Source organism: Cinclus cinclus, chromosome 27 (genome assembly GCF_963662255.1).
Source record: "Cinclus cinclus chromosome 27, bCinCin1.1, whole genome shotgun sequence".
Taxonomy (NCBI): Eukaryota; Metazoa; Chordata; class Aves; order Passeriformes; family Cinclidae; genus Cinclus; species Cinclus cinclus.
In genome coordinates, this window is record NC_085072.1 from 3,384,348 (window position 1) to 3,401,356 (window position 17,009).

Sequence of the window (17,009 nt, forward strand, 5' to 3'; positions counted from 1 at the left end):
CACTGCCTGTGTCACCTCCGTGTCACTGTGTGTGCCACCTCCATCCCACTGTCTGTGCCACATCCGTGTCACTGCCTGTGCCACCTCCGTGTCACTGCGTGTGCCACATCCGTGTCACTGCCTGTGCCACCTCCGTGTCACTGCGTGTGCCACATCCGTGTCCCTGTGTGTGCCACCCCTCCATGTCCCTGTGTGTGCCACCTCCGTGTCACTGCGTGTGCCACATCCATGTCCCTGTGTGTGCCACCTCCGTGTCACTGTGTGTGCCACATCCATGTCCCTGTGTGTGCCACCTCCGTGTCACTGTGTGTGCCACATCCATGTCCCTGTGTGTGCCACCCCTCCATGTCACTGCGTGTGCCACATCCATGTCACTGTGTGTAACACCCCTCCATGTCCCTGTGTGTGCCACCTCCGTGTCACTGCGTGTGCTACCTCCATGTTACTGTGTGTAACACCCCTCCATCATGTCACTGCGTGTGCCACATCCATGTCCCTGTGTGTGCCACCTCCATGTCACTGTCTGTGTCACCTCCATGTCCCTTCCTGTGCTCTGGGCAGGGGCTCTGCCAGGGATGGGAGCACAGCACCACTTAGTGACAGGGGACACGATGTCCCTTGGGAATGGGGACACAGTTCCTTGGGAACAGGGGACACAGCACCCCATGGGAACAGAGGACTGTGATGTCCCTTGAGAATGGGGGCACAGAATTCCTTTGAGATGTGGGAACAGCGTCTTTGGGGACAGGGACACGATGTCCCTTAGGGACGGGGACACGATGTCCCTTGGGGACGAGGGCACAGCACCCTTTGGGGACAGGGGACACATCTCCGGCGTCCCTTGGGGACGAGGGCACAGCACCCTAGGGGCTGGCAGGGCACCGCTGTCCCTCCAAGCAGTGGCAGCTGTGACAAGGACACGTCCGAGCCCCTCCCTGGGTCTGAGCACGGGCAGGACGAGAGGACTGAGCCCCGCCAGCCCCCTCCCTCAAACAACAACAATCCCAATTTAATAAAGAACAAACCCCCCACAGCCCCGGGGGGCTCTGCCCTCTGCCTGAGCCGCTCTCCCCCGGCCCCCAACCCTTCCCTGGGAACAAAAGGTGCAAAGTTCAGTGGTGCATGAAAAGGGAAACAAAACCCGCGGCCCCGGCTCGGCCCCGGCCCCGCCGCGCTCCCCCCGCCCCGCAGACAGATGGAACACTTGGCCCCGCACTCCAGTTGCTGCTGTCGCCAACAAATCCCTTTTATTTATCCCAAATGGGAGCACGGGGGCAGCGGCTGTGGAGCAGCCGGGATGGGAATGGGGTGGGGATGGGATGGGATGGGATGGGATGGGATGGGATGGGATGGGATGGGATGGGGATGGGATGGGATGGGGATGGGATGGGATGGGATGGGATGGGATGGGGATGGGATGGGATGGGGATGGGATGGGATTTATGGGATTTATGGGATTTATGGGATGGGGCTGGCTCTCCCCATGGGACACTCCGTGGAAGCAAAGCAGCAGCTGAAGTGGCTCCTGTCCCCCTGCCCATCTGGCCCAGCCCTGGGTGCTCGTGGCAGGGCGGTGGTCGGGACCCCTGAGGTGACACCCCAGGAGTGGGGACATGTGGGGAGCACCGCACAGCCGGGGTGGGGTGTCCCTGTCTGGATTCCAACTTGTCCCCAGGCGAGCTGGGGCATGACCTTCAGCCAGGGTGCCCCAGTCCCAGCTGCTCCCAGAGCTGGGAGGCAGCAGCAGCTGACCCCCACTGTCCTTTGGGGACCCCCACTGTCCTTTGGGGACCCCCCCCCCCCCCCGTCCTTTGGGGACCCCCACTGTCCTTTGGGGACCCCCACTGCCCTTTGGGGACCCCCCCCCCCCCGTCCTTTGGGGACCCCCACTCTATTCTGGGGACTCTCACTGCCCTTTGGAGGCTCCCTCCCCCCTTTTGGCACCCTCACTCCCCTCTAGGACCCCCACTCCCCTTTAGGGTCCCCTTTTCCCCTCTCTATTTCATTTTAAACCACCCAAATCCCACCCAACGTCCCCTCCGCTGCAGGGAGCGGAGCCGGGGCCGGGCTGGGAAATCCCGGGGGGATTTTCCCCCTTTCCAGCCGGCTCTGCTCCATCTGCCGCTGGAGCCTCTCCGAGCGCCGCCGGTCCCCGCGGGGGTGGCGACTGAGTGGGCGAGAGGCGAGCCCTGCGTCTGCCCGTGACCTTTTGGGGAGGGGAAAAAAAAAAATAAAAAATGTTTTTTTTCCATCAGGTGCCTCGTTTTTTAGCGAGGATGGGGAAGGCGCGGCGGTGTTTTCCCCTAAGTGTCGGATTTTGGGTTTTGGGGATGGGAAGGGGAAGGGGGAAGGGAAAAGGGAGAAGGGGAAGAGTTGTGGCTTCGCAGAGATCAAGGTGTGGCCAGGACCTTTGTCCAGGTGCAGATGGAGGGCAGAGAGCTGGATCAGGGAAGAGGAGGGAGAGGAAGGTCCAGGAGGAGCCGGGAGTCGCTCCTTCATCCCAGGACAGATCCAACAGGAGCTCAGGTGCCAACCCAGAGCCCAGCCGGGTGCCCTGGGGGCTCGGGAAGGGCTGGGCTCAGCTCTGGGGGGCTTCAGATTTAGGATTCACAGACAATCTCTGGATAGAAAACCTGGATTTCCCGGGTTCCTCTCTCCAGAGAGATCCCAAGAGGGAAAAATCCTGGATTTTAGGATTCACAGACAATCTCTGGATAGAAACCCTGGATTCCCCGGGTTCCTCTCTCCAGAGAGATCCCAAGAGGGAAAAATCCTGGATTTTAGGATTCACAGACAATCTCTGGATAGAAATCCTGGATTTCCCGGGTTCCTCTCTCCAGAGGGATCCCAGAAAGAAGTGATCCTGGATTTTAGGATTCACAGACAATCTCTGGATAGAAATCCTGGATTTCCTGGGTTCTTCTCTCCAGAGGGATCTCAAGAGGGAAAAATCCTGGATTTTAGGATTCACAGACAATCTCTGGATAGAAATCCTGGATTTCCTGGGTTCTTCTCTCCAGAGGGATCCCAAGAGGGAAAAATCCTGGATTTTAGGATTCACAGACAATCTCTGGATAGAAATCCTGGATTCCCCGGGTTCCTCTCTCCAGAGGGATCCCAGAAAGAAGTGATCCTGGATTTTAGGATTCACAGACAATCTCTGGATAGAAATCCTGGATTTCCTGGGTTCCTCTCTCCAGAGGGATCCCAGGAAGGAGCTGGAAGCCCAGGCAGCTCCTGGCCAGGACAATTCCAAGGCAAAGGCTCCTTTATCCAACAGCAGATCTCTGATTGCAGCCCTGGCCCAGCCCCTGGAACCAGACACTTCCCTGCCCTTCCTGGATGAAAAAAGAAAAAAAAAAAAAAAAAAAAAAGATCCCAACAGAAACCCAGCAGCAGGAAACAAGCCCCAGTTTCAACAGGTGGATTCTGCTTCCAGTCTTTTCCAAAGCTGCTCCGAGCACTCCACACCCCCCTGAGTGGGAATTCTGTGCATCCCAGAAATCCTGGAAAGGGCTGGACAGAGATGAAATCCTGAGCTCGGCCAGGTATCGTGGTCCTAGAGGCACGGAAATTAAAAACAGCAGCTCTGTCAGCAGGGAGGCCTCAGTCTGTGCTCACTCCTCACCCTCCCGTATTTTTATCCCAGCTGGGACCAACCCAAATTTCAGCAGCAGCCCCAAATGGCAACCACGGGTCAGGGCATGCCCGGGAATGGGCTGGGAGCCTGGAATGCTGGTCCAAGCTGGAGCTGGGAAGGCAGAGGGAGGAAAAGGCTGCAGCACCTGCCTGGCAGAGCCTTTGAAGCCCAGGTGACTCCAGGGGTGACTCTGCAGGTGAGCAGCGCCCCGAAGGTTGCACAAGAGGATTTGGGTGTGTTCGTGGAAATTAATGGAGGGCTGAGCTCAGAAAATAATAAAATAAAATAAAATAAAATAAAATAAAATAAAATAAAATAAGAGAGGCTCTGAGCCAGCATCTAAATTCACCCACGAGTTTGTTTTTTTTTTTTTTTTTTTTTTTTTTTTTTTTTTTTTTTTTTTTTGAGGTGTTTGTCTCTCCAAGGTGAGAGGGGCTGTGGCCCCCTTGGGCATCTCCACTCACAGGGAGCCTGGCTGGTGAATTAATCCATCCCAAATTCCATGAAAATGGAGTTTTGGGCTCAAAATGACACAAAGGCAAGGTCCTCAAAGGAAGTTTGAGTGGTAAAAGGAATGGTTGCAGGTGAATTAAACCCTCCTAAATTCCATTAAAATGGAGTTTTTGGGGCAAAATAACACAAGGCCCAAGTCCCCAAAGGAGGTCTGGTGGTAGAGGGAATGGTTACAGGTGAATTAAACCATCCCAAATTCCATTAAAATGGAGTTTTGGGGCAAAGTAACACAAGGCCAAGGTCCTTAAAAGAAGTTTGGTGGTAGAGGGAATAGTCCCAGGGAGCCTGGCAGGTGAATCAAACCCTCCTGAATTCCATAAAAAGAGAGTTTGGGGTGAAAATAAGGCCAAGATGATTGAGCCAGAGCCTTTAAAAGAGATCTGGTGGAAGAGGGAATGGTCACAGGTGAATCAAACCTTCCTGAATTCCCTAAAAGATGGAATTTTGGGCCAAAATATACAAGAGCAAGGCCCTTAAAGGTCTGGTGGAAGAGGGAATGGTTACAGGTGAATCAAACCCTCCTGAATTCCATAAAAATGGAGTTTTGGGTCAAAAATATAAGGCCGAGGTCCTTAAAGGAGATCTGGTGGAAGAAGGAATTGGTCACAGGTGAATCAAACCCTCCTGAATTCCATTTAAAAAAAAAAAAAAAAAAGGGAATTGGGCTCAAAATAAACCCAAGCTGATTGAGACAAGGCCCACAAAATAAGGAAATAAGGAATAAGGAAAAAAAAAAAAAAATCCTGGTGTCCAGGCTGGGAAGTGGGGCACAGCTCTTGAGTTTTTCCCCCACCCAAAACAGGATCTGCTGTGACTCAGCCCCGGCGGTGACAAAGCCCTGCATCCTCCCCAGGGTTCCACCCCAGCAATCCCTCCTCTTCCTCACCCCTGCAAGGACTGAGAGGGGCAGGGTGGCTTCACCAGGAGCTGCCATTAATCCCCAGTGGACAAAATTCCCATCAAATATTGCCAGGATTGGGGAGGGCAGATGCGGGGCACAAAATTTCCATCCTAAACCAGGCCCAGAGTCCTGAGAAAGAGAAGGGCAGGACACCCACAGCCACTTCTGAGTCATTCCCAGCTGGAATTCCTGGAGTTTGGAAGGCCAGGATTGCAGTCAGCATGTTGAGTAATCAAATTTTATTTTTTAAATTTTTTTTTTTTTCCTGGGTGACGCAGCTGGAAATTCGCAGTCACCACCACAACGTTCCCACTGTGGGATTTTTGGGATCCCAAATGTTCTCTGTGAGCTCCCAGGAACGAGGCAGGTTGGGTTATAATGCTAAATTTTTATTAAAGTAACAAAAAAACATCGGGGATCTGTACACTCTGGGTATAAAACATTACTGTACATCAGGAGCCAGCTGCTCCCTCCTCCAATTCCTCACGGAATTTCGACCATTTTCACAAAAAAAAGAAAAAAAAAAAAAAAAGAAGAAAAAAAAAAAGCAGGTCCCGTTCAACAGTCCAGCTTGGTTAAAAATAAAATAAAATAATGATAAAGACAGGAACCCCCTCAAAGACACGGTCTCAAAATCCACATCACATCAGGCTCGGAGACAAAAGGCAACAAGAGCACAGGAATTCACAGCTTTTTGTGTCACCAGCTACGAGAGAGAAGTGGATTCCACCCACATTGGCTTGGTTTTGAAGCTTCATTAAATAATAATAATTAAAAAGACACCTTGGGTATTTGGCTCCTGCATCCCCAGGGGTGAGGAGAGCGAGGCTGGTTTGGGTCTGGGGTGCTCCTTCGGTGGGAAAATCCTGGAAAACTTCTCAGGGGAAGAAGGGAGGGAATGAATTAAACTTCCAAGCTGCTTTGATCCTGCCCAAAATTCTGCCCCGAGCTCCTCCCGGGGCAGCTCCCACTGTGGGTTCTGCACATCAGGCAGGTTAAAGTGAGCAATCCCAAAATAAAGCACTGAGATCCCCTTTTCCTGGAAAAGGGAATTTGCTGGTTTGTTGTTTTTTTTTTTTTTTTTTTTTTTTGACATTTCCAGGCACTGCCCTGTGGGTGAGGTCACCTATTGCACAAGTTTACCCCGGGAAAAGCTCCCCCCCGTGCTTTTTTTTTTTCTGCTTTGCTGACGTGAGAAATTCGAGTGAAGAGGGAAGTGATGCAACTCCAGACTCTGCTCTGATCTCCTCAAGGACCTCACACTTCAAAAAAAAAAAAAAAAAAAAACAAAACAAAAAAAACCCAACAAAATAAAAGGATTTGAGAATCGAGGCTGATTTTCCAGTTCTGATGGTCTGGGAGCTTGCAAAAAAGAAAAAAAAAAACCAAAACAAAACAAAAAATCTGAATTTTTTCAGGGCTAGGTTGCTGAGCTGGATTATTGAATGTATTAAAGAACCAGATGGGAGCTTCCTTCCTGTCCCACAGCACCCAGGAGTTGGAAATTTATTGCACAAATATCTTGAGAACTTGAATCATCACGGGCTGGGTGAGAACAGCTCTGGTTTTGCCAGGTCAGGAAAAGTGGAAGGCTCAGCTGAGAGAAAAAAATCCAGGAAGTTTTGCTACAACCAAGCACATCCATGGTCCAGTGTTCTCCCAGGATCCCTGGGGGAGCACCAGGGGGTGGGAAAAAGGCAGAGGATGTGGGATATCCCAGGAAAGGCAGGTGGGACTTTAGGGGTCTTAAATTTGGGGTTGAAAGGCCAAATCCCAAATAAAACCTGGGCGGAGCTTCCCTGATTGCTGGGAGTGGAAAAGGAAAGAGGCAGAGCACAGCAGCAGGAATTTTAAAATTGTGCAAAAAGTTTTGTTGATGAAGAGATGGGACCCAAATCCCTTTCCCCAAAGCAAGGGGGGGGGGGAAAGCGCTGTGGATTTAAAAAGCAACATCAGGACCCCAAAACAACCTGAGAAACCCACACAGAGCCCCCCAAAAAAACTCCAGATTTGAGGAGAAAAGGCAGCAAAAATGGGAGCGTCACACACCAAACTTCTGCAGGCTTAGGGACAAGGGACACACAGAGGAGGTGGCAGCCCTGGGGACACTGAGAGGCCACCAGGGCTGGGCTGAGCCCCTGGGAGCAGAAGAACTTTGGAATTCCCAGCTGGAGCAGCCTTGCTCCGTGTGGTGACAGCAGGGCGCTGGCAGCACCAGGAACGTCCCCTCAGTGCCACCACCAGTCACCTTGGGGACACTCCCAGGGCATCCCTGCCCTGCTCCACGACCCAGGTGAGCCCTTCCAGGTGAAGTGGGGAGGGCTGGGGACAAACCCCCTGTGCTGCAGAACATCCAGGACAGGAATCTCATTGTCCCCAGGGTCACCCAGCCCTGAGGTGACACCAAATCCAGCACCAGCAGAGCAGGGTGGTGACAAGGTGACATTCCCAGCCTGGCTTCATTCCCTCATCCCCCATTTCCAAGATGCTCCAAGGTGAGCAAAGCCAGCCACAAAACTGCCATTCAAGGCTAAATTAGGTAGATCCCAGCTTCACAAGAATAATAACAATAAAAAAAAATAAACTCACAAGCTTGCAACAGCTTTAGAAAAGGCACCTGGGGCACCGCCTCAGCTCAGAGCGGCACCCAAATTTTAATTTTGGATTTTCTGGAGGCTTTTTCTTAAAAAAAAAATATAAATAGCTCTTCATTTTAAAAATAGTTCCTCAGCTTGAGGTATTACAGTAGCCTGTGTCTTGGCAGTGTAAGGACAAGGAGGAGATTTTTTTTTTTTTTTGTCGTGTTTCTCAGGGATTTTTTTTTTTTTTTTTTTTTTTTTTAGCTGGAAACAGTCATGATGTAGTTTTTGGAAGGGCTGGTACGACCCAGCATCATCTGGTTCTTGCAGGTGAGCATCCCTCCATAAGAACTGGGGGGTTTGGTGGCCGTGGCATCGTACAAGACGCAGATGGATCCGTCCTCCCCGATCCTATAGGAGACCTCGTAGGGATCCACCCAGAGCGTGAGCTCGCTGGGCAGGAGCTGGTAGAGCTGAGGGAGGCTCAGTCCAATGTGCCTGGCTGCCTTGCTGATGATGGGATCCATCCTGTGGTTGATGCGGATGCAGCGGTACCCGGAGCCTTTGAAGGGTTTCTCTGGGAACCAGTGGTGTTTGTAGTGCTCTGGAAGGGAACAGGGAGCAGTGAGCAAGGAAATCCCACAGGTAATTGGGGTCTAAGGCTTTTAGTCCCACTTAAATTTGGGTTTGAAGGCCAAATCCTAAAGGGATTCCACCCTTGGAAGGGTTTCTCAGGGTGTTTGTAGTGCTCTGTGAGGGAACAGTGAAATGCCTCAGCAGGTGGGGTTTAAGGTTTTTAGCCCTTCTTAAATTTGGGTTTAAAGGCCAAATCCTAAAGGGATTCCACCCTTGGAAGGGATTCTCAGGGTGTTTGTAGTGCTCTGTGAGGGAACAGGGAGCAGTGAGCAGGGAAATGCCTCAGGTAATTGGGGTTTAGGGTTTTTAGTCCCACTTAAACATGGGTTTGAAGGCCAAATCCTAAAGGGATTCCAGCCTTGGAAGGGTTTCTCAGGGTATTTGTAGTGCTCTGGAAGGGAACAGGGAAAGAAGCGAGCAGGGAAATCCCTCAGGTAATTGGGGTTTAGGGTTTTTAGCCCCTCTTAAATTTGGGTTTAAAGGCCAAATCCTAAAGGGATTCCAGCCTTGGAAAGGTTTCTCAGGGTGTCTGTAGTGCTCTGTGAGGGAACAGGGAGCAGGGAAATCCCTCAGCAGGTGGGGTTTAGGGTCTTTAGCCCCTGTTAAATTTGGGTTTTAAAGGCCAAATCCTGAACAACACCCGGGCAGAGCCCCCCACGAATGCTGGCAGCACAAAAGCAAACGGGCAGAGCACAGGAGCAGGAACTAAACTCTACAAAAAAAATTTCGTACCAAAGAGATGGGACCCAAATCCCTTTTCCAAGGTGGGGGGGACAGCAAAGCGCCGCCATCACCGAGCGCTCCTCGGTGCAGCTCCTTCACCCCAAAATCCCCAGCAGGACAAGGCCAGGGGCTGTGGGGACAGTGGCAGGGGCAGATACGGTATCACCCACCCCAAAACTGCCCCATCCCACAGCACAGCCAGGCCGTGCCCCCGGCTCCAGGAGCGTTTGCCACCCTTTATCACAGCCCAGCCATCCCTCCCTGGGGCTGATAGCAGGGAGGGAGGGACCCCTGAACCACCCAGGTCCTGCAGGGACACAGTGCCAGGCTCTGGGGACACCGGGATGGGGCACGGGAGAGGCTTGGGATCATGGGTGGCATCGCCGGGATCGTCTGTGGGATCTGCACAGTCCCAGAGTCAGGAAGAGACTCAGGGGGCACTCGGGAGGGGACAACAGGTCCTGGAAGGAACAAGGGGAGCACCTAGAAGGGACAGCAGGTCCCAGAAGGGATAACGCGGAAGGGGATATGAGGTCCTGGAAGGAACAAAGGGGGAACCCAGGAGGGACAGCAGGTCCCGGAAGGAACACAGGGAGTACCAAGCAGGTCCCTGGAGTAACACGGGATACCAGGTCCTGGAAGGAACACGGGGGCCACTCGGGAGGGGACACCAAGTCCCACAACCAAGACGGGAGGGACACCAGGTCCTCGGACTAACAACGGGGATATCTGGAACGGACAGCAGGTCCTGGAAGGCACACGGTGGGGGCGGGGGGGCACTCGGAAGGGACACCAGGTCCTGGCAGGTACACGGGGAGCACTCGGAAGGGACGCCAGGCCCTGGCAGGTACACGGGGAGCACTCGGAAGGGACGCCAGGCCCTGGCAGGTACACGGGGAGCACTCGGAAGGGACGCCAGGCCCTGGCAGGTACACGGGGAGCACTCGGAAGGGACGCCAGGCCCTGGCAGGTACACGGGGAGCACTCGGAAGGGACGCCAGGCCCTGGCAGGTACACGGGGAGCACTCGGAAGGGACGCCAGGCCCTGGCAGGTACACGGGGAGCACTCGGAAGGGACGCCAGGCCCTGGCAGGTACACGGGGAGCACTCGGAAGGGACGCCAGGCCCTGGCAGGTACACGGGGAGCACTCGAAAGGACGCCAGGTCCTGGCAGGTACACGGGGGGACACTCGGGAAGAACACCAGTGGGCTCCCGGTCCCGAGGGCTACAAGACGACTCCAAGCACGACCGGGTCTCCACGGCCGCGCTTCTCCTTCCCCAAAGCTCACCTGTGAGCGCCTCCCGCAGCGCCCCGCTGAACACCTGCAGCTGCTGCTCGCTGACGCAGCCCCGCGTCCGCAGCAGGCCGGACACGAAGCCCACGGCGGCGGCGATCTCGGGCACCATGTCGGCCCGGGGGCCGCGGCGGTGGTGGTGGTGGCTGTGGCGGTGGCCGTGGCTCATCCCGGCGGGGACGGGGCGACACCTGCGACCTCTCGACGGCTCCGCGGAGCTCGGGCTGCGCCGCCGCCTGCGCGAACGGTTTATATAGAGCGGCCGCGACTGACGTCACGGCAAGGTCGCGGCGTTCCATTGGCCGAGCCGTATGCAAATGAGGGAATGCAAATGGCGGTATGGTAATAGAGCCTGAGCTCAGCGGTGACGTCACAGCCGAGGGGGGCGGCTGGGGGAGGTGGGGGGAGCGTGGGGGGGACAGAGGGACAGGGGGACACAGGGACAGGGGGACAGGGGCAGGGGAACAGAGGGACACAGGGACAGGGGGACAGAGGGACAGAGGGACACAGGGACAGAGAGACAGGGATAGAGGGACACAGGGACAGAGAGACAGGGATAGAGGGACATAGGGGACAGGGACAGAGGGACACAGGGACAGGGGGACAGGGGCAGGGGAACAGAGGGACAGGGGGAGAGAGGGACAGGGGGAGAGAGGGACACAGGGACAGGGGGAGAGAGGGACAGAGGGACACAGGGACACGGGGACAGAGGGCCAGGGGGACAGAGGGACAGAGCGACAGGGATAGAGGGACAGGGGGACGGGTGTACCGGGACAGGGACACACAGGGACAGAGGGAGAGGAGGACAGGGAAACAGGGACAGGGGGACACAGGAACAGGGACACAGCCAGGCCCCCCGGCAGGGGCCCCCGGGCCGGTGCCCCTGCTCAAAGTGCCCCACGAAGGAATGGAACCATGGAGTCATGGGGGAGGGGAGGGAAGGGACCTTAAAGATCACCCAGTGCCACCCCCTGCCCTGGGCAGGGACATCTTCATCATCCCAGACTGCTCCAACCTGGCCTTGGCCACTGCCAGGGATGGGGCAGCCAAGGATTCTCTGGACAGCTGTGCCAGGGCCTGCCCACCCTCCCAGGGAGGAATTCCTTCCCAATATCCAAGCTAAACCTTCCCTCTGGCAGTGGGAGCCATTCCCTGTGTCCTGTCCCTCCATCCCTTGTCCCCAGTCCCTCTCCAGCTCTCCTGGAGCCCCCTGGAAGATGCTCCGAGCTCTCCCATCCAGAAAGTTCCTCCGGCTGCCCGATCAGCCCAGCTGCCCTTTGCCACCCCCGAGACCCCCCTGCTCAGGGGGCTCTTCCCAGCAGTGTTTCCATCTCCAAACGTCCCTCCTCCAGACACATCCCTGGATCCGTGTCCCTTCAGGATCTTCCCAGAGATCCCTGAAGGAGGGAGAACTTTCCAAGTGTCCCGTGCAGGAGATGAGGTGACAGCGCCATAACCACCCTGCCTGAAGAGTTTAAGGTGAGGGCTGAGAGCTTCCAGCCAAAATCCAGGCTGGAAAAAGAACGGGACGTGGGAGGAGGTGGCTGCAGCACCAAGGACGTGTCCCACCCTGGGGAATCGGGGAGGACAAGCCAAGGCAAGCAGGGATGGAGCAGAACACGGAGTCTCCAGGTGCTTCCAGCCAGCCCAGCGCCAGGGACAGGAGAAGCCCTGATGCTGTGGGAGATGAAGGAGCACCTGGAAGCCACCACAAGCCCAGAGCTGGCCCAGCTGGCCCCGCCACGCAGCCCAGAGAGCTCCTGCTGAAACTGGCCCCGAGCTAAAGAGCAGTGGGAGGCCGAGCTCCTGGCTTTGATCAACCATGAGAGAGTTCCTATCAAGGCAGGATGGGATCCTGGATGAATATTCCCTGGCAGAGACCCGGGATCGTTCCAAACCATTGCCTGGCAGCTCTTCCAGCACCGGGGGAGGACCTAAAGCCACAGCTCTGCTGTGATCCCCAGGAAAACACCCTCTCCTCCCGTGGCTGAGTCCTCATTTGGCATCTCCACAGGAGCTGCTGGAATGAGCCAGGGCAGGGAAGGAGCTCCAGAGGCTCTGCTGTGCCCATGGAGCTGCCCCATGGATGTTCCCACCGTGCTGGGGCTGCCAGCACATCCCACCTCTCTGGGGCTCCTCCTGAGCCCCTCGGGGTCCCACTGGAAAAATAATCCTGGACTTGCTGACCCTTGGGGTCCTGTCTCACTGGAAAAATAATCCTGGACTTGCTGAGCCTTTGGGGTTCTGTCCCATTGGAAAATCACCCTGGAACTGCTGAGCCTTTGGGGTTCTGTCCCATTGGAAAATCACCCTGGAACTGCTGAGCAATGGGGCAGTGTCACCCACTCGTTCCCCCAAAAGCAGGGATGGGCACTGAGCTTTGCCAGCTTCTCCAAGTCTCAAATTCCCAATTATTTCTCAGGATTCTTGATGCCAGAAATGATGTCTGGAAAGGCTGACCTGGAACAGAGACTAGGCAGGGCAAAAAGAATAAAATCGGAATTTATTGAAAGGATCCACCTTGGGTTGTGCACCCAGGCCGGAGATGGATCGTGGTCAGAAGTTTTTACACTTTTATAAGTTTTGGTTCATCTACATAGCAGGGTTAATTGTCCAGTTACAGCTCCAGGTTATGAATTCTCAGCCCCCTGGCTTGCCCCCTTCCCCTCAGTGTCGTTTTTGATTTTTGGGTACTGGGTGTCCTTGATTCTCCAGCTGGGAAGGGATTGTTTTGTCCAACTCCCCTGCGAACAGAATTTACTAACAGCAAACCTGGAGTTTTGGAGTTACACACCAAGCAGCAGAGAGTCTGAAAAACACAAAAGCTAAAAGTCAAGGCATTATTTTGGGGTCTAACAGGATTTTTTTTTGAGGCCTTTTGCTTGCAGCTTGCAGCTGGTTTGATTCCCATTCTGGGATTTCCCACTGAGGGCTGTGCAGACCCTGGGACAGGAATTGGGAGTGGGACAGGAGTCAGGGGAAGGGAAATGTGTTTGGAACTTGTGGAAAAGGGGAATTTAACAGCTCCTGCCCAAGCAGGGCTCTGCACTGACCCCATTTCATGCCCTGGGCAGCTCCAAAGTGCAGCAGGCCCAGGGTAGGGTCAGGTTTGTGAGGAGACGCAGCCGAGGGGTCCCCAAATCCTCCCCTCCCCATCTGCCACCCCATTCATCCCCAGAGCAGAAGAAATCAGGCAAATCTCTTGCCACAAACCAGATTTGCCTTTGTAAGCTTTGAAATAAACCCAAGGATTAACGTCTAAGGACTTCTTTTTTTCTTTTTTTTTTTTTTTTTTTTTTCTTTAAGTCAGCAGCACACATGAAAGAAGCCTGGCAGAGCCAGAGCCCAGCACGCTGCAGGGGGAGGGGGTTGGATATTCCAGAGACCCCTGGAAGAGGCTGGATAAACATCCAGCACTTCCAGAGCTTTGGACACACCTCTGCTGCCAGGTAGCCACGCTGGTGGATCAGTGGGAAAAGTGGGAATCCAGCAAAGCCATCCCGGTGGGAAACATTTAAAAATTTAAATTTAAAAATAACTCCACTTTTTTGTTTTTTGTTTTGTTTCGTTTTTTGTTTTTGTTTTACTGAGCTGAGCTTGGCCATCCCGGCTAGGAGCAGGGCTGGTCTCTGCCAGCCTAAGGAATATTGGGATGGAATCCTCCAGCCCTGAGTCACTGGACTGGAGCAGGAGGTCTGGCTGCAGCCTTGCCTAGAATAGCTCTAATAACCAGGGTTATTAATTGGGCATTAGGGGCTAACTGTGCTAATTAAGCACTGATGAGGATGAGCCAAGCCAACCAGGCAGGTTCCCCTGGTCCCCCCAGGATGGGGGAAGTGGTGGCACCATTCCCCAAATTCACAGCTCCCATTTATTCCTGACCATCCCATTCCCAATTCCCAATTCCCGGCGTGTTCCTCTGCTGGGACACGGCTGCTCCCAAATCACCTTGGCCCCGTTAAGCCCTTCCAATAGGAGATTTCCTGTGGAGCTCAAGGCCCTCTAAGCGGGTTATGTGTCCCTAATTTCTGGCCCTGGGGTTTTTAAGGCAGAGCTCGAGGCTTAATTCAGCTTTTCAAAGCGCTCGGAGGAGTTACAGAGCAAAGAAACCATCAGAAAATAAAACTCGGTTTAGAAAGAGACCTGAGTTTGAGGCTGTGCTGGCTGGGTTCCTTTTCTACCCTGCATTTAGCTGAGAGTGTTTTGATTTCAATTTAAAAAAAAAAAAAAAACAAAAAAAAAAAAAAGAAACCAACCCAAACTCAATAATGAATTTCTGCACAGGGATTGGCCAGGCTGGGGCTGGAACTGGTCTGACAGGAACCAGGAGTTCAGATAGGCTCCCAAACCCTCTTGTTTATCCAAATGAGGCTCCAAACCAGTCGAGCTGGAAATTTTGCAATTATTAAAAAAAAAAAAAAAAAAAAAAGACCATTTGGCATGGAATCAAGGGTTAAAACCCGAGCCGCCCACAGGGACTGAGGCTTTGCAAGTCAGCAGCTCGGGGTGTTTTATGTTCACCCAAAAGGCAGCAGTTCCCATGCCATGCTTGGACTGGTCGTGGGTTTTTTTTTTTTGTTGTCGTTGTTGTTGTTTTTTGGGGTTTTTTTGGGGGGTGACGACACCCTGAGGTCTGTAGTTTATAGGGCATAAAGCACAGAACCCCAATTCCGAGGTGTCCTGGAATCCCAGCAGAGCCAGCTGCCCACACGGGGGGACTCTGCACCCCCTGTCCCCGGCAGGAAAACAACCCCAGAATTAAGAATTAACATTCAAACCCTGCTCATCTGCCGCGTCCCAGTTGCTGAATCAGCTGTCACCTCCCCCAGACGGGTCCCTGCAGCCACCCCAAGTTTTGGGGTGGATTTGAAGATTATCTTGGTCAATTTGAACAACCAAGAGTTGCTTTTCTTTAAGTTTGGTGGGGTGTGTGGGAGGGGGAATCGCTGGGAATGGTCCAGATCTGTAAAAAATAATGGATGTATTGGGTCAGTTTAAATCTCATTATGTGGCTGTGCCGGAGGAGGGACAGACAACTGTGCTGGCAGTGGCAGCAGCCACCTGGTTGGTGACACCGGTTAAGCACAATCAGTGGGAATTTAAAGGGGAAAAATAAAACAAAACAAAACAAAAAAAAAAAAACAAAAAACCAGGGGTAACCCGGGTTTAAGATGTTTAATCCCCAGCTGTAATTGGTAACCCGGGTGTGACCCCAGGAACGAGCCTGGCAGGCAGGATAAACAACAAGGCAGGGGTTTAAAGCCCAGACTACATTTAGGACTTTCAAAACGGGGTTGGGAAATGAGGGAACCGTGTGAAACGGGGGGAGAAGGAGACAGGGGGACACCAAACCAGCCAGGCACTGCTCCGTGTCCCACGGCACGTCCGGATTCCCAGAACTCCAGGGAATTCCAGGGTTTTTATCACCCCCCAGTTCTGCTCCCCCAGCCTGATTTTGGAGGGGTTTTTTTTGTTTGTTTTTTTTTGTTTGTTTGTTTGTTTTTTTTTCAGCCCCATGCTTTGTTTGTCACCTGTAAATCCCCCTGGGGACTTGGGGATGTGTGGACGGGATGTGCCAGGACACATTTAGGGCATGTCCAGGCAGCTTCCCTCATCCTATAAAAAGAGCTTTAAATATTCCTTTGGGCTCCTGGGTGGATTTGTGTGGCTGGGGGCTGGATTTCCACACAGGAGATTTTGGACGACAAAGATTCCTCCCTCTGCTCCACTTCCCTCGTTCCATGTTCCCTCATGGAAAACAACCTGACCCGCTGCCAATGTCCCAGCTGCTCTGGAGTATTTTGGGAACCAAACTTTGCTTTTTCTTCACCCTCCCGAGGCCTGTGGGTTTTGTTTTCTGAGCTCCCAGGGTGCTCGGGGTGGTTTCTCCTCGCTCTCAGCATCCTGCTGACGTCGTCGTTTTGGGCAAGAAGAATTCGGTGAGAGCTCGACATTTTCATTTTCGGAGAGGAAACCTCAGCCTTGGGTTCCTCCCGAAGCTGCCTCGGCGGGGAAGGTGTGGAGATGAGCTCAGAGCTGGTTTCCTGTCCTTTGAGCTGGGTTTATTGTTCTTTTTTTCCACATCCTCCCCGCGCCATGTCGCAGGGGACGGAGGGGACATCCAGCAGAGCCCTTTGCACAGCCAGCTCCAGGGAAATCTGGCGGCTGGAAAACCTGGAGCAGCAGTGTTGGTTTAGGAGATAAAAGCGCTCCAGAACTCTGGGAACAGAGCAGGTATGGGGTGAGGCTTGCCTTGGTGCTGCCTCACCCCAAACCCTGTGGCCTCGGTGATAAAAATCTCCCCCAGCCCAGGGTAAACAGCACGTGGGGACACAGCTGGGCACAGGCAAATTGCCCCTCGGTAATTCCTCTTTATCGGGGTGCGGCCAACCCTTGCTCTTTCCCCCTCTGGAAACTCCCAGGATAAACACTGACTCCAGTCAAAACAGCCACTCCCTGCCCCACGCACCTGGGGACAGGTGAAGGCACCGCTGGCGGTGGCACAAAGTCCTGGGCTCCGCCACGGAGTCGCGCACAGGGCAGGAATCCAGGAGGAATTCGGGGCTCCAGAATGGAGAAAACCCAACCTGGGAGATGCCACGTCCTGTTCCAAGCTGGAAAAACAATCAGGACACAGCGCTGGTGGGATAAAAGAGCAACGTTCAGACTGAAATTGTTCCCGTCTCGTTGAATTTTTCAGGCAGAACCTTCCTCCCGGGGT

The 17,009-nt window shown here is 53.8% G+C and overlaps 1 protein-coding gene across 3 annotated transcripts; it reads right to left on the reverse strand.

The window, feature by feature from the left end:
* Window positions 1-4,021: 4,021 nt before the first annotated feature.
* On the reverse strand, window positions 4,022-12,539 carry BTG2 (BTG anti-proliferation factor 2). 3 transcript variants are annotated; one of them, XM_062509733.1, is made up of 3 exons: window positions 12,347-12,367; window positions 10,283-10,403; window positions 4,022-8,237 (listed from the first exon to the last, which is right to left on the reverse strand). In XM_062509733.1, exons 2-3 carry the CDS (start codon window positions 10,398-10,400, stop codon window positions 7,894-7,896), a joined length of 462 nt encoding a protein of 153 aa, XP_062365717.1. In that variant the 5' UTR covers window positions 10,401-10,403; window positions 12,347-12,367; the 3' UTR covers window positions 4,022-7,893. The 3 variants fall into 3 exon arrangements, with proteins under 3 accessions (XP_062365717.1, XP_062365716.1, XP_062365715.1); XM_062509732.1 differs by lacking the exon at window positions 12,347-12,367 and adding an exon at window positions 12,523-12,539 and having other exon boundaries at window positions 4,023-8,237; window positions 10,283-10,410; XM_062509731.1 differs by lacking the exon at window positions 12,347-12,367 and having other exon boundaries at window positions 4,023-8,237; window positions 10,283-10,488.
* Window positions 12,540-17,009: the final 4,470 nt, after the last annotated feature.

Coding starts and splice junctions, on each gene's coding strand:
- BTG2 (XM_062509731.1), bottom strand. CDS start 10,457: ATGAGCCACGGCCACCGCCACAGCCACCACCACCACCGCCGCGGCCCC. Junction 8,238..10,282: donor GCTGCGGGAGGCGCTCACAG/GTGAGCTTTGGG, acceptor GTTCCCTTCCAG/AGCACTACAAACACCACTGG.